The 11,322-nt window shown below is 38.7% G+C and overlaps 1 protein-coding gene and 1 long non-coding RNA gene across 3 annotated transcripts; one reads left to right on the top strand and one right to left on the bottom strand.

Annotated features, from left to right (window-relative positions):
- LOC109835796 (transcription factor MYB26-like) lies at positions 4,701 to 6,468 on the top strand. Its single transcript, XM_020403828.1, has 3 exons — positions 4,701 to 4,957; positions 5,317 to 5,446; positions 5,552 to 6,468. The coding sequence occupies exons 1-3, from the start codon at positions 4,825 to 4,827 to the stop codon at positions 6,264 to 6,266; spliced, it is 978 nt and encodes a 325-aa protein (XP_020259417.1). The 5' UTR covers positions 4,701 to 4,824; the 3' UTR covers positions 6,267 to 6,468.
- Positions 10,129 to 11,293, bottom strand: LOC109832471. Of its 2 annotated transcripts, XR_002244785.1 has the most exons (3): positions 11,052 to 11,293; positions 10,819 to 10,911; positions 10,129 to 10,338 (listed from the first exon to the last, which is right to left on the bottom strand). It is a non-coding gene; the product is annotated as an uncharacterized LOC109832471 (long non-coding RNA). The 2 variants fall into 2 exon arrangements; XR_002244784.1 differs by having other exon boundaries at positions 10,819 to 11,293.

The raw sequence follows: 11,322 nt of genomic DNA, 5'->3' as shown, positions 1-11,322 counted from the left end.
AGTCTATAATCTAGCGCTTTAGCCTCTTAGGTGGGTGGGTTTTTCTTTGACATTTAGTTGAAGTATCAAGTTTTCTAGGTGCTTACTAGATTGTCACCTCAAATTGACAATTTAGAGTGTATATACGTGCCCCATCTATCTTTCCAATCAAATCATGTCGCATTAGAATCAGTAAGGCTAATAATTAAGCTTGGACATGGTTGTTCTGATCAGATTCTCTCCCAACCGGTAAGGCTAATAATCATGTCGCATTAGAATCAGTAAGCCTCAATTTATCATCTAAAGCCAAAGGTTTCTACAGTCTGGCTCCATTTAACCATTATTTAAAATATATAACCACATTGTTGTTCTGATCAGATTCTCTCCCAACCGCATGGATCTCAAGGACATGGTTGGAAAAAAAAAACATAACAAAAGGGGAGCGTGTAAAATAAATATGCAACGTAATAGTTACCATTACTCACAACAACCAAACACTCATATCGTATATTGACTAGCTCTAAAAAGAGATTTCCACTAAAGTCAACATTGTGTTATGCTACAGCAGGACACTTTCCCTGCATGGAAAGCCTAGACTTACTGAAAAAAACAAGGGCTTTTTGTTTTTAGGTCCATTTGTTTACATAGTTTTATCTTTAAACCCAAGGATTATTAGTTGTATCTTTAAACCCAACTTTCTTTTTGTATTTATCTTTAAACCCAATTCCAAAATACAATACATAAATCACTTGTATTTATACAAATCCATGATAAAATTCCCAAAATACCCCACTCATTAGCCCCATATAAGCCCAATTCTCTCTCCTCATTTTTCCCTTTTCATTTTCAGCCCTAACTGAAAAACCCAAAATCCCCCTTCACCGTGTCCGTCGACCGTCGCCCTTGTCGTCGCTCTTTCCGTCGCCGTCGGCCTTGCTATCGACCGTCGCTCGCCATCTGCCTTGTCGTCGCTGTTGTCGTCCGTCCAGTCGCTCGCCATCGTTTTTTATTTCTAAGTCGCCCATACCGTGGCTCGCCGCCTTCGTCGTCGCCCGTCGCCCGTCGCTGTCGTTATTGCTCCGTCACCCGTCCAAGTCAATGGAGGTATACTCTTGCTCTAAGACTGAAATGTTGCTGGAAATCTTGTTTAATTTGAAAATTTTGGGAATTTTCAGATTTCTTACAATTACGAATTTTGAAAATCAAGATCAATAAGCCAAAACAACCCTTATTTCAACTAGGAATTTTGGAAATGTTGATGGAAATCTTGTTTAACTTGATAACATTCCGACCGATCACCCACAGTAAAGAGATGAAAGATCTCTGTCAATTTGTATATGAGCAGCGAGAGATGAGATTTAATTTTGCATCCTTATACTAAGGGTATTGTCAGACTAAATTTTAGATTTGTCCAATATTTCAACTAGGAGTTTTAAATTAAGGTAGAAAAATAATAACTGTTTTAAAAATTTGAATATGTCTTGTAATTTATTTAAAAAGTTTAGATGTATATACAATTTTATTATCTCTTCCTCAAGGAAAACTAACATCAGAATATTTTCTTCTTCAATTAAGTATTTGCTCATGGTATATACAATTAAGTATCTGTTGTGACCATGCTAAAAAATATTTGCTCATGGTATATTTGCTCAAGGAAAACTAGCATCAGAATATTAACCATTTGCACAATGCACAAGCAACTGCTAAATTAATGACTTGATTAGCTAGTGTATTCGACTTATCTGTATGTTGTTGTTTTTTTGTATGTTCTAACACATAGTAACTATATATTGCGGGTCAAAAGTGTTATATTGATATTGTAAATATTTGAACTTGCAGTAGCCTGGCTTGTGGGGTGTTCTTGATGGCATACATGTTTAGCCTTGTTTCCGGTCAACCAATGTCAATTAACCAAAAGGATTGTGTAAGACATAGAGCTCGTATCGTTGCTCTATTTCTATCTGAAGGTACATTTTCTATAAGTGTAATGTTCATTGAACCGCTTATATTTAGTCTATTGTTCTTTTGATCCGCTTATATTTTTCTTTTAGGAAATCAACGTGATCCTCAAGACCAATTCCTAGGATGCTAGATGCCAATTGTGATATTCAATATTTGTTTTGTAAAGTATTTGTATAGATATATGTTCGTCAGTATGAATATATGTTTATCAATATGAAACCTTTGGGACTGTTATTGGGATTGATTATGTAAAGTTCCGCCACACTTTTGGGTCGTTGTATATAATTTGTCAATTGCATTTGAAATGAATGGCCGTTGTAGTGAGGTTTTTGAGTCTGCACTTGAATTTGAATGGCTGTTGTAGTTATTCTGCTCCGCTAAAATTATGGTTTTACCTGGAGAGGTTGATTGAAACTCCTTGTTTTTTTGGCTAGAAATGCAATGTTCTGGGTCATTATTCGTCAATTGCAAGTATAGCACGTTCAATTGCAAGTATAGCACGTTATATCGTAAATATAACACGTTAACTTATAAGTATAGCACGTTAAATTATAAGTATAGCACGTTAACCTGTAAGTATAGCACGTTAAATTATAATTATAGCACGTTAAATTATAAGTATAGCATGTTATATCGTAAGTATAACACGTTAACCTCTAAGTATAGGACGTTGACCTCTAACATGTTATACTTACAATATAACGTGCTATACTTGCAATTAAACGTGATATACTTGCAATTGACGAATAATGACCTAGAACATTGCATTTCCAGCCAAAAAAACAAGGAGTTTCAATCAACCTCTCCAGCCAAAACCATAATTTTAGCGGAGCAGAATAACTACAACAGCCATTCAAATTCAAGTGCAGACTCAAAAACCTCACTACAACGGCCATTCAATTCAAATGCAATTGACAAATTATATACAACGACCCAAAAGTGTGGCGGAACTTTACATAATCAATCCCAACAACAGTCCTAAAGGTTTCATATTGATAAACATATATTCATACTGACGAACATATATCTATACAAATACTTTACAAAATAAATATTGGATATCACAATTGGCATCTAGCATCCTAGGAATTGGTCTTGAGGATCACGTTGATTTCCTAAAAGAAAAATATAAGCGGATCAAAAGAACAATAGACTGAATATAAGCGGTTCAATGAACATTACACTTATAGAAAATGTACCTTCAGATAGAAATAGAGCAACGATACGAGCTCTATGTCTTGCACAATCCTTTTGGTTAATTGACATTGATTGACCGGAAACAAGGCTAAACATGTATGCCATCAAGAACACCCCACAAGCCAGGCTACTGCAAGTTCAAATATTTACAATATCAATATAACACTTTTGACCCGCAATATATAGTTTCTATGTGTTAGAACATACAAAAAAAAAACAACATACAGATAAGTCGAATACACTAGCCAATCAAGTCATTAATTTAGCAGTTGCTTGTGCATTGTGCAAATGGTTAATATTCTGATGTTAGTTTTCCTTGAGCAAATATACCATGAGCAAATATTTTTTAGCATGGTCACAATTAATATTCTGATGTTAGTTTTCCTTGAGCAAATATACCATGAGCAAATATTTTTTAGCATGGTCACAATAGATACTTAATTGTATATACTATGAGCAAATAATTAATTGAAGAAGAAAATATTCTGATGTTAGTTTTCCTTGAGGAAGAGATAATAAAATTGTATATACATCTAAACTTTTTAAATAAATTACAAGACATATTCAAATTTTTAAAACAGTTATTATTTATCTACCTTAATTTAAAACTCCTAGTTGAAATAATGGACAAATCTAAAATTTAGTCTGACAATACCCTTAGTATAAGGATGCAAAATTAAATCTTAGCTCTCGCTGCTCATATACAAATTGACAGAGATCTTTCATCTCTTTACTGTGGGTGATCGGTCGGAATGTTATCAAGTTAAACAAGATTTCGATCAACATTTCCAAAATTCCTAGTTGAAATAAGGGTTGTTTTGGCTTATTGATCTTGATTTTTAAAATTCGTAATTGTAAGAAATCTGAAAATTCCCAAAATTTTCAAATTAAACATGATTTCCAGCAACATTTCAATCTTAGAGCAAGAGTATATCTCCATTGGCTTGGACGGGTGACGGAGCGATAACGACAGCGACGACGAAGGCGGCGAGCGACGGTAAGGGCGACTTAGAAATAAAAAACGATGGCGAGCGACTGGGCCGAAGACAACAACGACGACAAGGCAGATGGCGAGCGACGGCCGATAGCAAGGTCGACGGCGACGGAAAGAGCAACGACAAGGGCGACGGTCGACGGTCACGGTGAAGGGGGATTTTGGGTTTTTCAATTAGGGAATTGGGCTTATATGTAATGAGTGGGGTATTTTGGGAATTTTATCATGGTTCTGTATAAATACAAGTGATTTATGTATTGTATTTAAGAATTGGGTTTAAAGATAAATACAAAAAGAAAGTTGGGTTTAAAGATACAACTAATAATCATTGGGTTTAAAGATAAAGCTAGGTAAACAAATGGACCTAAAAACAAAAAGCCCAAAAAATCCCATACCAAAAATAAATAAATAAATAAATATGAGAGAGGGAAGGAAACCACCAAAAACCTCAGTACTGTGTACTAAGAAATGAGCTGGAGAGCTTTTACCCCCCTACAGGAATTGGCTTACAAAAGGGACCTCCTACTGATAGTACCCTCCTCCTACATTAAATTCAGCGGCAGGGTGCCCACCATTCTCATACCTCAACATATCTCCTCTCTTTCTTCTGTATGGTTCACAGATAAAAGTTAGCCAAGGGTCCTGGCCCTTTAATTTGTTAACTAAGTAAAGTGCACGATACTTTAAATACTATGGGTCATCACTCTTGCTGCAACAAGCAGAAGGTGAGGAGAGGGCTGTGGTCACCAGAGGAGGATGAGAAGCTGATAAAGTACGTTTCGGCCTTTGGCCATGGCTGCTGGAGCTCCGTCCCTAAACAAGCTGGTCAGCGATATATACTCCACGCAACTACTCCTTATAATTTTTGTCTTCACAGTCCTACAATATTAATTTGAAGTAATAGCTAGATAAAACAAAGAGTTTTGCTACAGGGACCCAAAATATGGGACCAACAGGAGTGACAGATGAGGTGTACCTATTACATAATGAGCTGGTCATCATCATTAAGGATGACCAGCTCATTATGCAATTAGAGGGGTACACCTCACCTGTGTTGGTCTCGTATTTTGGGTCCTTGGGGAATTTTTCTAAAACAAAAGGAGAGGTAACCTCTTGTCCTAGCTAGATGTCTGATTGATTAATTATCTCTGTTTGTACGTTCATTGTTTTAACTGCTTGTGAAGGGCTGCAAAGATGTGGGAAGAGCTGTAGGCTGAGGTGGATCAATTATCTGAGGCCTGACTTGAAGAGAGGAAGCTTCTCTCCCCAGGAGGAGGCCCTCATCATAGAGCTCCACAGCGTGCTCGGAAACAGGTAATTTAGTTAGTTATCTAATCACTTTTAAGTTAGTTATTTAATTATTATATGTACTAATTAATTTAGCTCCCCACTGCTCACTAAATGCATGCATGTGTGAAGATGGGCTCAAATAGCCAAGCACTTACCAGGGAGAACAGATAATGAAGTGAAGAACTTCTGGAACTCCACCATCAAGAAGAAACTCATCATCTCTCATTCTCATCATCATGCCATGGACGCCCGTCGTGCCCTCATCACCGCTGCTCTCGGCCCTCACGATCATCATCATCACGTCGCGAACCAATCCGCTTCCTCTTCTCCCGAGGAAATGTTAATGCTACCGACGCCGAACACGTTATACCCAAATAACGGCATGCTATATCCCAGCCAAGATGGTCATGGCAACCTTTACCTCCCTGCAATCGATCATGCGTCATCCATGCCCCATGGCCATGGCATGCTCGTTTACAACGTGGATAGGCACAGCCATGCTCTTCCCTCACTATCTTCATGGCCTTTAGAACCTCATCATCCTAAACTAAACCATACCGACGAAACAATTCCCTTGGATGCCGATAAGAAGACTGAGACGACATACAATCAAACGGTCGACGCTCAAGAGCATGATGCTCTTCCAAACTTGACAGCAATGCTACAAGATAATGATCCGAGCTCAACATTTTCATGTTTCTCTCTCAATCCGCAAGGATCGCCTAACAATACAATTGGCTACATCAACATGGACGCGCTCATGAGATCAGCCTCGTCTTCTAGTGTGACATACGACAATAACCTTGCCATCAATCCTAGCCTGCATTCAGAATGGCTTGCTTAATTAGCTAGGTTGATTTTACTTAATTAATTAAGTGTTAGCATGCATTATAATTTTTTCTTTTTTTTAAACTTCCTTTGCTAGGGTGTGGAGTATTATTAATTATGGGGTATATACATGGGGGGCGGGGGATTAAAGCTGATGAGAATAATGGATGGTTGCAACTTGATTTCGGTTCAATATTGAGCTATTAATTTAGCATGTACATGCATGTATGTTCCCTGTATTCCCAAGTTCCTTGCAGTTTATGATGCAGTTTCTATTATGTGAGGGCTGCTTAGGGCTGCTTATTTCCAGAAATTTATTAATTTTCTGCATCGGGGGGGGGGGGGGAAAAAAGGAAAAGAAAAGAAATCAATCCTAAATAATATCATTTATCTTTTCTTCTCTGGTGTATGGATTTTTGCGCAGATTACGCAGAAAGCACACTGACCCAAAAAAAAGAAGGAAAGAAAAAAAAAAAGAGAAAAGAAAAGAAAAGAAAGGATAAAGTTTCATTGTTGGATTTTTTTGGTCAAAACTGCTTTTCAAAATGAGTTTTCAAACTATATATATATTAACTACAAGTACTTTTCATAAATACTTAGTAGACTAGTGGAAAGTATATGTTTTGGTGTTTCAAAAGGTCCCTTGTTCGAGGCTTGCCAACAGCAAGCCGAGAAGTGTTTTATTTGAATTAATCCCTCATAAGTTCTAGTGGATCGTGGGTCATGGGTCGTGGGCCAATGGGTCGGGGATCGGGGCTAATTGGGCTGAGGCGTTAAGTGACGCTTTGTTAGGCGCACTTTGCACTTCGCACGTTGACTGCCTCGCAGCATGCGGATGAGCTACGTATTCGCACGAGGGTGACCCTAGCGTTCTCGTAGTTTGATAAGGTTCGCTCGTTTGACGAAGTTCATCTGTCATACGAGGTTCACCTGTTTGACGATGTTCGTTCGTTCGACGAGGTTCGTCTGTCATACGAGGTTCACTTGTTGACGAGGTTCGTCTGTCATACGAGGTTCGCCTGTTTGACGAGGTTCGCTCGATCGACGAGGTTCGTATGTCATACGAGGTTCACCTGTTTGACTATGTTCGCTCGTTCGACGAGGTTCGTCTGTCATACGAGGTTCGCCTGTTTGACGATGTTCGTTTGTCAAACGAGGTTCGTCTGATTTGCTAAGACGTGACCCTCGCGTTTCGTAGCAACACGTCCATTGATTGCCTCGTATTCAGCAGTTACAGCATGCAGCAGTTATGACAGCATTAAGAACAATTTAATACATTAATGTTACAATCTTAATTGTCATTAAGAATTGTAACAGTCACATTAATTGCAAGTGACTCTTGAGCTGGACTTAGAGGCCTATAAATAGCGCCCTTGGGCAGCTCTTGGTTGAAGTTGGAAACTCTCTCCAAGCGTGGAATACGAACGTCAGTATAGAATACGAACGTCAGTATACCCACGCGAGCTTGGAATACGAACATCAGATTGACATTGTTGTTGTGTTGTTGCTGCAGAGACTGTGCCCGTAGGAACCCTAAAATCGAAAGGTTTTGAACCGTAAGGTTCTGAGATCGAGGAGATCTTTTGCCTTGACCGAAAAGTCTTATAGATCGAGAAGATCTTGACAGTACTGGGTTGGTGCACACCAGAGTACTGTACTATTGTTCCTGAAAGCAGTTTGACCTTGGGATCCTTGCATCGGAGTAGGCCAAATATTGCTTTAAGCACAACGATTCACAAACGCACAGCAGTTAATTAAAAAATTTAAAGTAACAGCACATCATCCTTCACTGTTCAATTCCAAATTTAACCATATTTTCCAACAAGTTTCACTTACCAAAAAGAGAAATATATATATATATATTACATAGACGAAATACTCCAATCTCCTGACTCTCTCTCAGAAATATAGAAATCAACCCCTATGATCTGTAGTCTATCTCTCAAGGGCTCTCTTGAGTCGCCTTATGTGACCCAATGTAGACAAGGCCTACTCACACTATCTACAGGTTGCGCTCTTCACTCATAATCCAAAGAGAGGTGGGTGTTTAATAGGACGGACTCCCATATGAAGCATCAGCCCGACATGTCGCGCGCCTTTGTGGAAGCGTGCTCGATAACCAAACGAGTCCGCGAGTCACGGGAGAAGATTAACAAATCAAACACGAGTGCAATCCAATCCAAAATATGATAAACCAATCGTAAATACAGATATATACGTGGTTCGGCAATTTGCCTACGTCCACGGGGAGAGGATAGTGACATTTTACTATTTTGAAGAGAGTACAAAAGGGTTACAACCATTCAAACACTTGAACAAACCCTAACCAATGATCTCTCAACTCGCTCACAAGTTCTCCCTCTCAAAGTGCTCAAAATACTCTCTATTCTCTGGTTAACCAAACCCTAAAATCGTGTTTTAATATATATCAAAACACAAACCAAATCAGAATAGGAAATAAAGCACAGGCCTAAACCTGACTGGCGGTCGACCGCACCAAAGCTCACGGTCAACCGGACTTGACACCACGATCGACCGGACGGAAAACTAAAAAACACCCTGTAATCGTGCACGTACGTTTGCGGTCGACCGCGCCAAAGCTCGCGGTCGACCGCTGGAGATCCAAAGTTGTATTATGATATTTTTCCTGTTTTCTCTTTAATTCTCCACCTCAGTGAAATTTTTCCAAAGCTGAGCCGATACCAACCAAACCAAATGTCCCACTTGTTGCGTCCATTACAAGTGAAACAAATTCATAACAACGGACTCAATCCACAGCAAGTCGAGAACTCAAATGAGAATGCGAACAAACTCCAAATTGTAGAAGAACATTTAAACTTGATAGAATTTAGAAGTTACCCAACTGAACTCTAGAACGGATTCCAAAATACATCTCCTAACCACACGAGGAAAGCGAAATCTTCAACGACAACCCCAAACACTATCTCCACCGAAGCCTAGAACTTCAAGAATCAAGCTTCCACAACGAATCTTCCTTCACCTAATACCAAAACCCTAGATCTAAAATCTGAGCTCTGATACCAATTGTCGTGCACCTTTTATGGAAGCATGCTCGACAACCAAATGAGTTCGCGAGTCACAGGAGAAGATTAAAAATACATAAAATTAACATTTGATTGCACATAAAAATACATAAACCAGCATATACTATCTATTCAAAAATACATAACGACATAAACCAGCAAATACTATACTATAAATTCAGCAACAACTAACATTTGATTGCACAAAAACTTAAACCAACTTCTATTCATACTTCAGCTACAATCTTCACAGGCTCTACATCCCAAGTCAGTTTAGCCACCAGCTCGTCGCGTTGTGTTACATACTCCTACAACATTTGATTGCACATAAAAATACATAAACCAGCATATACTATCTATTCAAAAATACATAACGACATAAACCAGCAAATACTATACTATAAATTCAGCAACAACTAACATTTGATTGCACATAAAAATACATAAACCAGCATATACTATCTATTCAAAAATACATAACGAAATAAACCAGCAAATACTATACTATAAATTCAGCAACAACTAACATTTGATTGCACAAAAACTTAAACCAGCTTCTATTCATACTTCAGCTACAATCTTCACAGGCTCTACATCCCAGGTCAGTTTAGCCACCAGCTCGTCGCGTTGTGTTACATACTTAATCATGTCACAGAACATGATAAAGTATGAGATGGCAGCAAGAATGAAAGCAAACTGGATACATCAAGCACACTGAGGATACAATGACATAAAATGCTCAAGTTACATGGGAAAAAAGGGAACAAATGTAGTGATCCAAGAAGAAACCATAAATATAATATATTCGGAAACGCTACATTACAGACTAAAAGGTAGTTGAAAAGAATGATAAGATGTAAAATACAAACACCCGAAAGCTTTTATCGTCATATCTTTCATTACACCACTACCTATAACAAGCAAATTAGTGTTTCTCATACCAACATCGAACTTATCCTTCTAAGAGTTGCCGCAGCAAGATGATTTTGCTGCTGGCTGAGCCTCACCAGCCTGATCCGGTTTGTTAATCTTGATCATCTTGTCCTGAAAATGGTTATAACAAGGGTACAATCACATTGCTGCAGGAAAAAGTTTTCGAATTTAAGCGAAAAATATGTGAAATCTTACAAGTTAATGAGAAAGTTATAAATTTACAACAAGCAATGCTTTGAAATTAGTTGATGCAAAATTTATATAATTTTTGTCGTTTACCATCCATACCATGTATACCGTCTATTCAATTAAGGAGGTCATAGTAATTTATTAATTAGCATAGGAAAATGAAAGCAGGTAACATGAATATCACTAACTTTTTTCAAATGACAATCATCTTAATTTTGAACGGGAGAATGAATATTCAAGGATACTAGCGAGTTTGAACTAGTAAATGTGGGAAAGAAGTTTATGGTTTATGTTGTTGTATGAGTTGAATACTCAGGAAACATATTGTTAACCGCAATTAGGCTCTTAACACAAAAAACTAAGCAACTGCACATTCACCATAATCCAGCGGAGAAGTTTTACCTGAAAGACGAAAGATCAATGCAAAATGTAGCCCTTGAATGCCTTCAACCACTCTGCTCCAACGGCACCTAGAATTATAGTAAATGTGCCTCCCTGGAAATATAGAGTGTTCAATTAACAAATTTGTACAGCCACGACAACATGTTTGATATGGAAAACCTCTCACAGACATTAACACGAACACTTCACACGCAACATAATAATTTAAGCGAAAATGAAGGGAAAATTTACACCTTGAGCCTGTGATCTCCACCAACGATCAAAATACCTATGAGAGAGAGAGAGATGTCGCGGCGGCGGCAGAGTTGTCGGGGTGGCGATGGGGATCCCGCGGGGGAGATGACAGATCACGGGAGAGCGGCGGCATCGGAGATGGCCGAGAGTTAGATGAGGGATCACGGGAGAGCGGCGGCGATGAGGTCGCTGCCAAAGAGGCGGGCACGGAGCGGCGATATGGTCACGGCCAAGGAGGCGGGCGCGGAGCGGCGATATGGTCACGGCCAA

Source organism: Asparagus officinalis, chromosome 3, assembly GCF_001876935.1.
Source record: "Asparagus officinalis chromosome 3, Aspof.V1, whole genome shotgun sequence".
Lineage (NCBI taxonomy): Eukaryota > Viridiplantae > Streptophyta > Magnoliopsida > Asparagales > Asparagaceae > Asparagus > Asparagus officinalis.
Note: the sequence above shows the minus strand (reverse complement) of the source record. Positions and strands in the feature narration are given on the sequence as shown.

Coding starts and splice junctions, on each gene's coding strand:
- LOC109835796 (XM_020403828.1), top strand. CDS start 4,825: ATGGGTCATCACTCTTGCTGCAACAAGCAGAAGGTGAGGAGAGGGCTG. Junction 4,958..5,316: donor CTCCGTCCCTAAACAAGCTG/GTCAGCGATATA, acceptor CTGCTTGTGAAG/GGCTGCAAAGATGTGGGAAG. Junction 5,447..5,551: donor CACAGCGTGCTCGGAAACAG/GTAATTTAGTTA, acceptor GCATGTGTGAAG/ATGGGCTCAAATAGCCAAGC.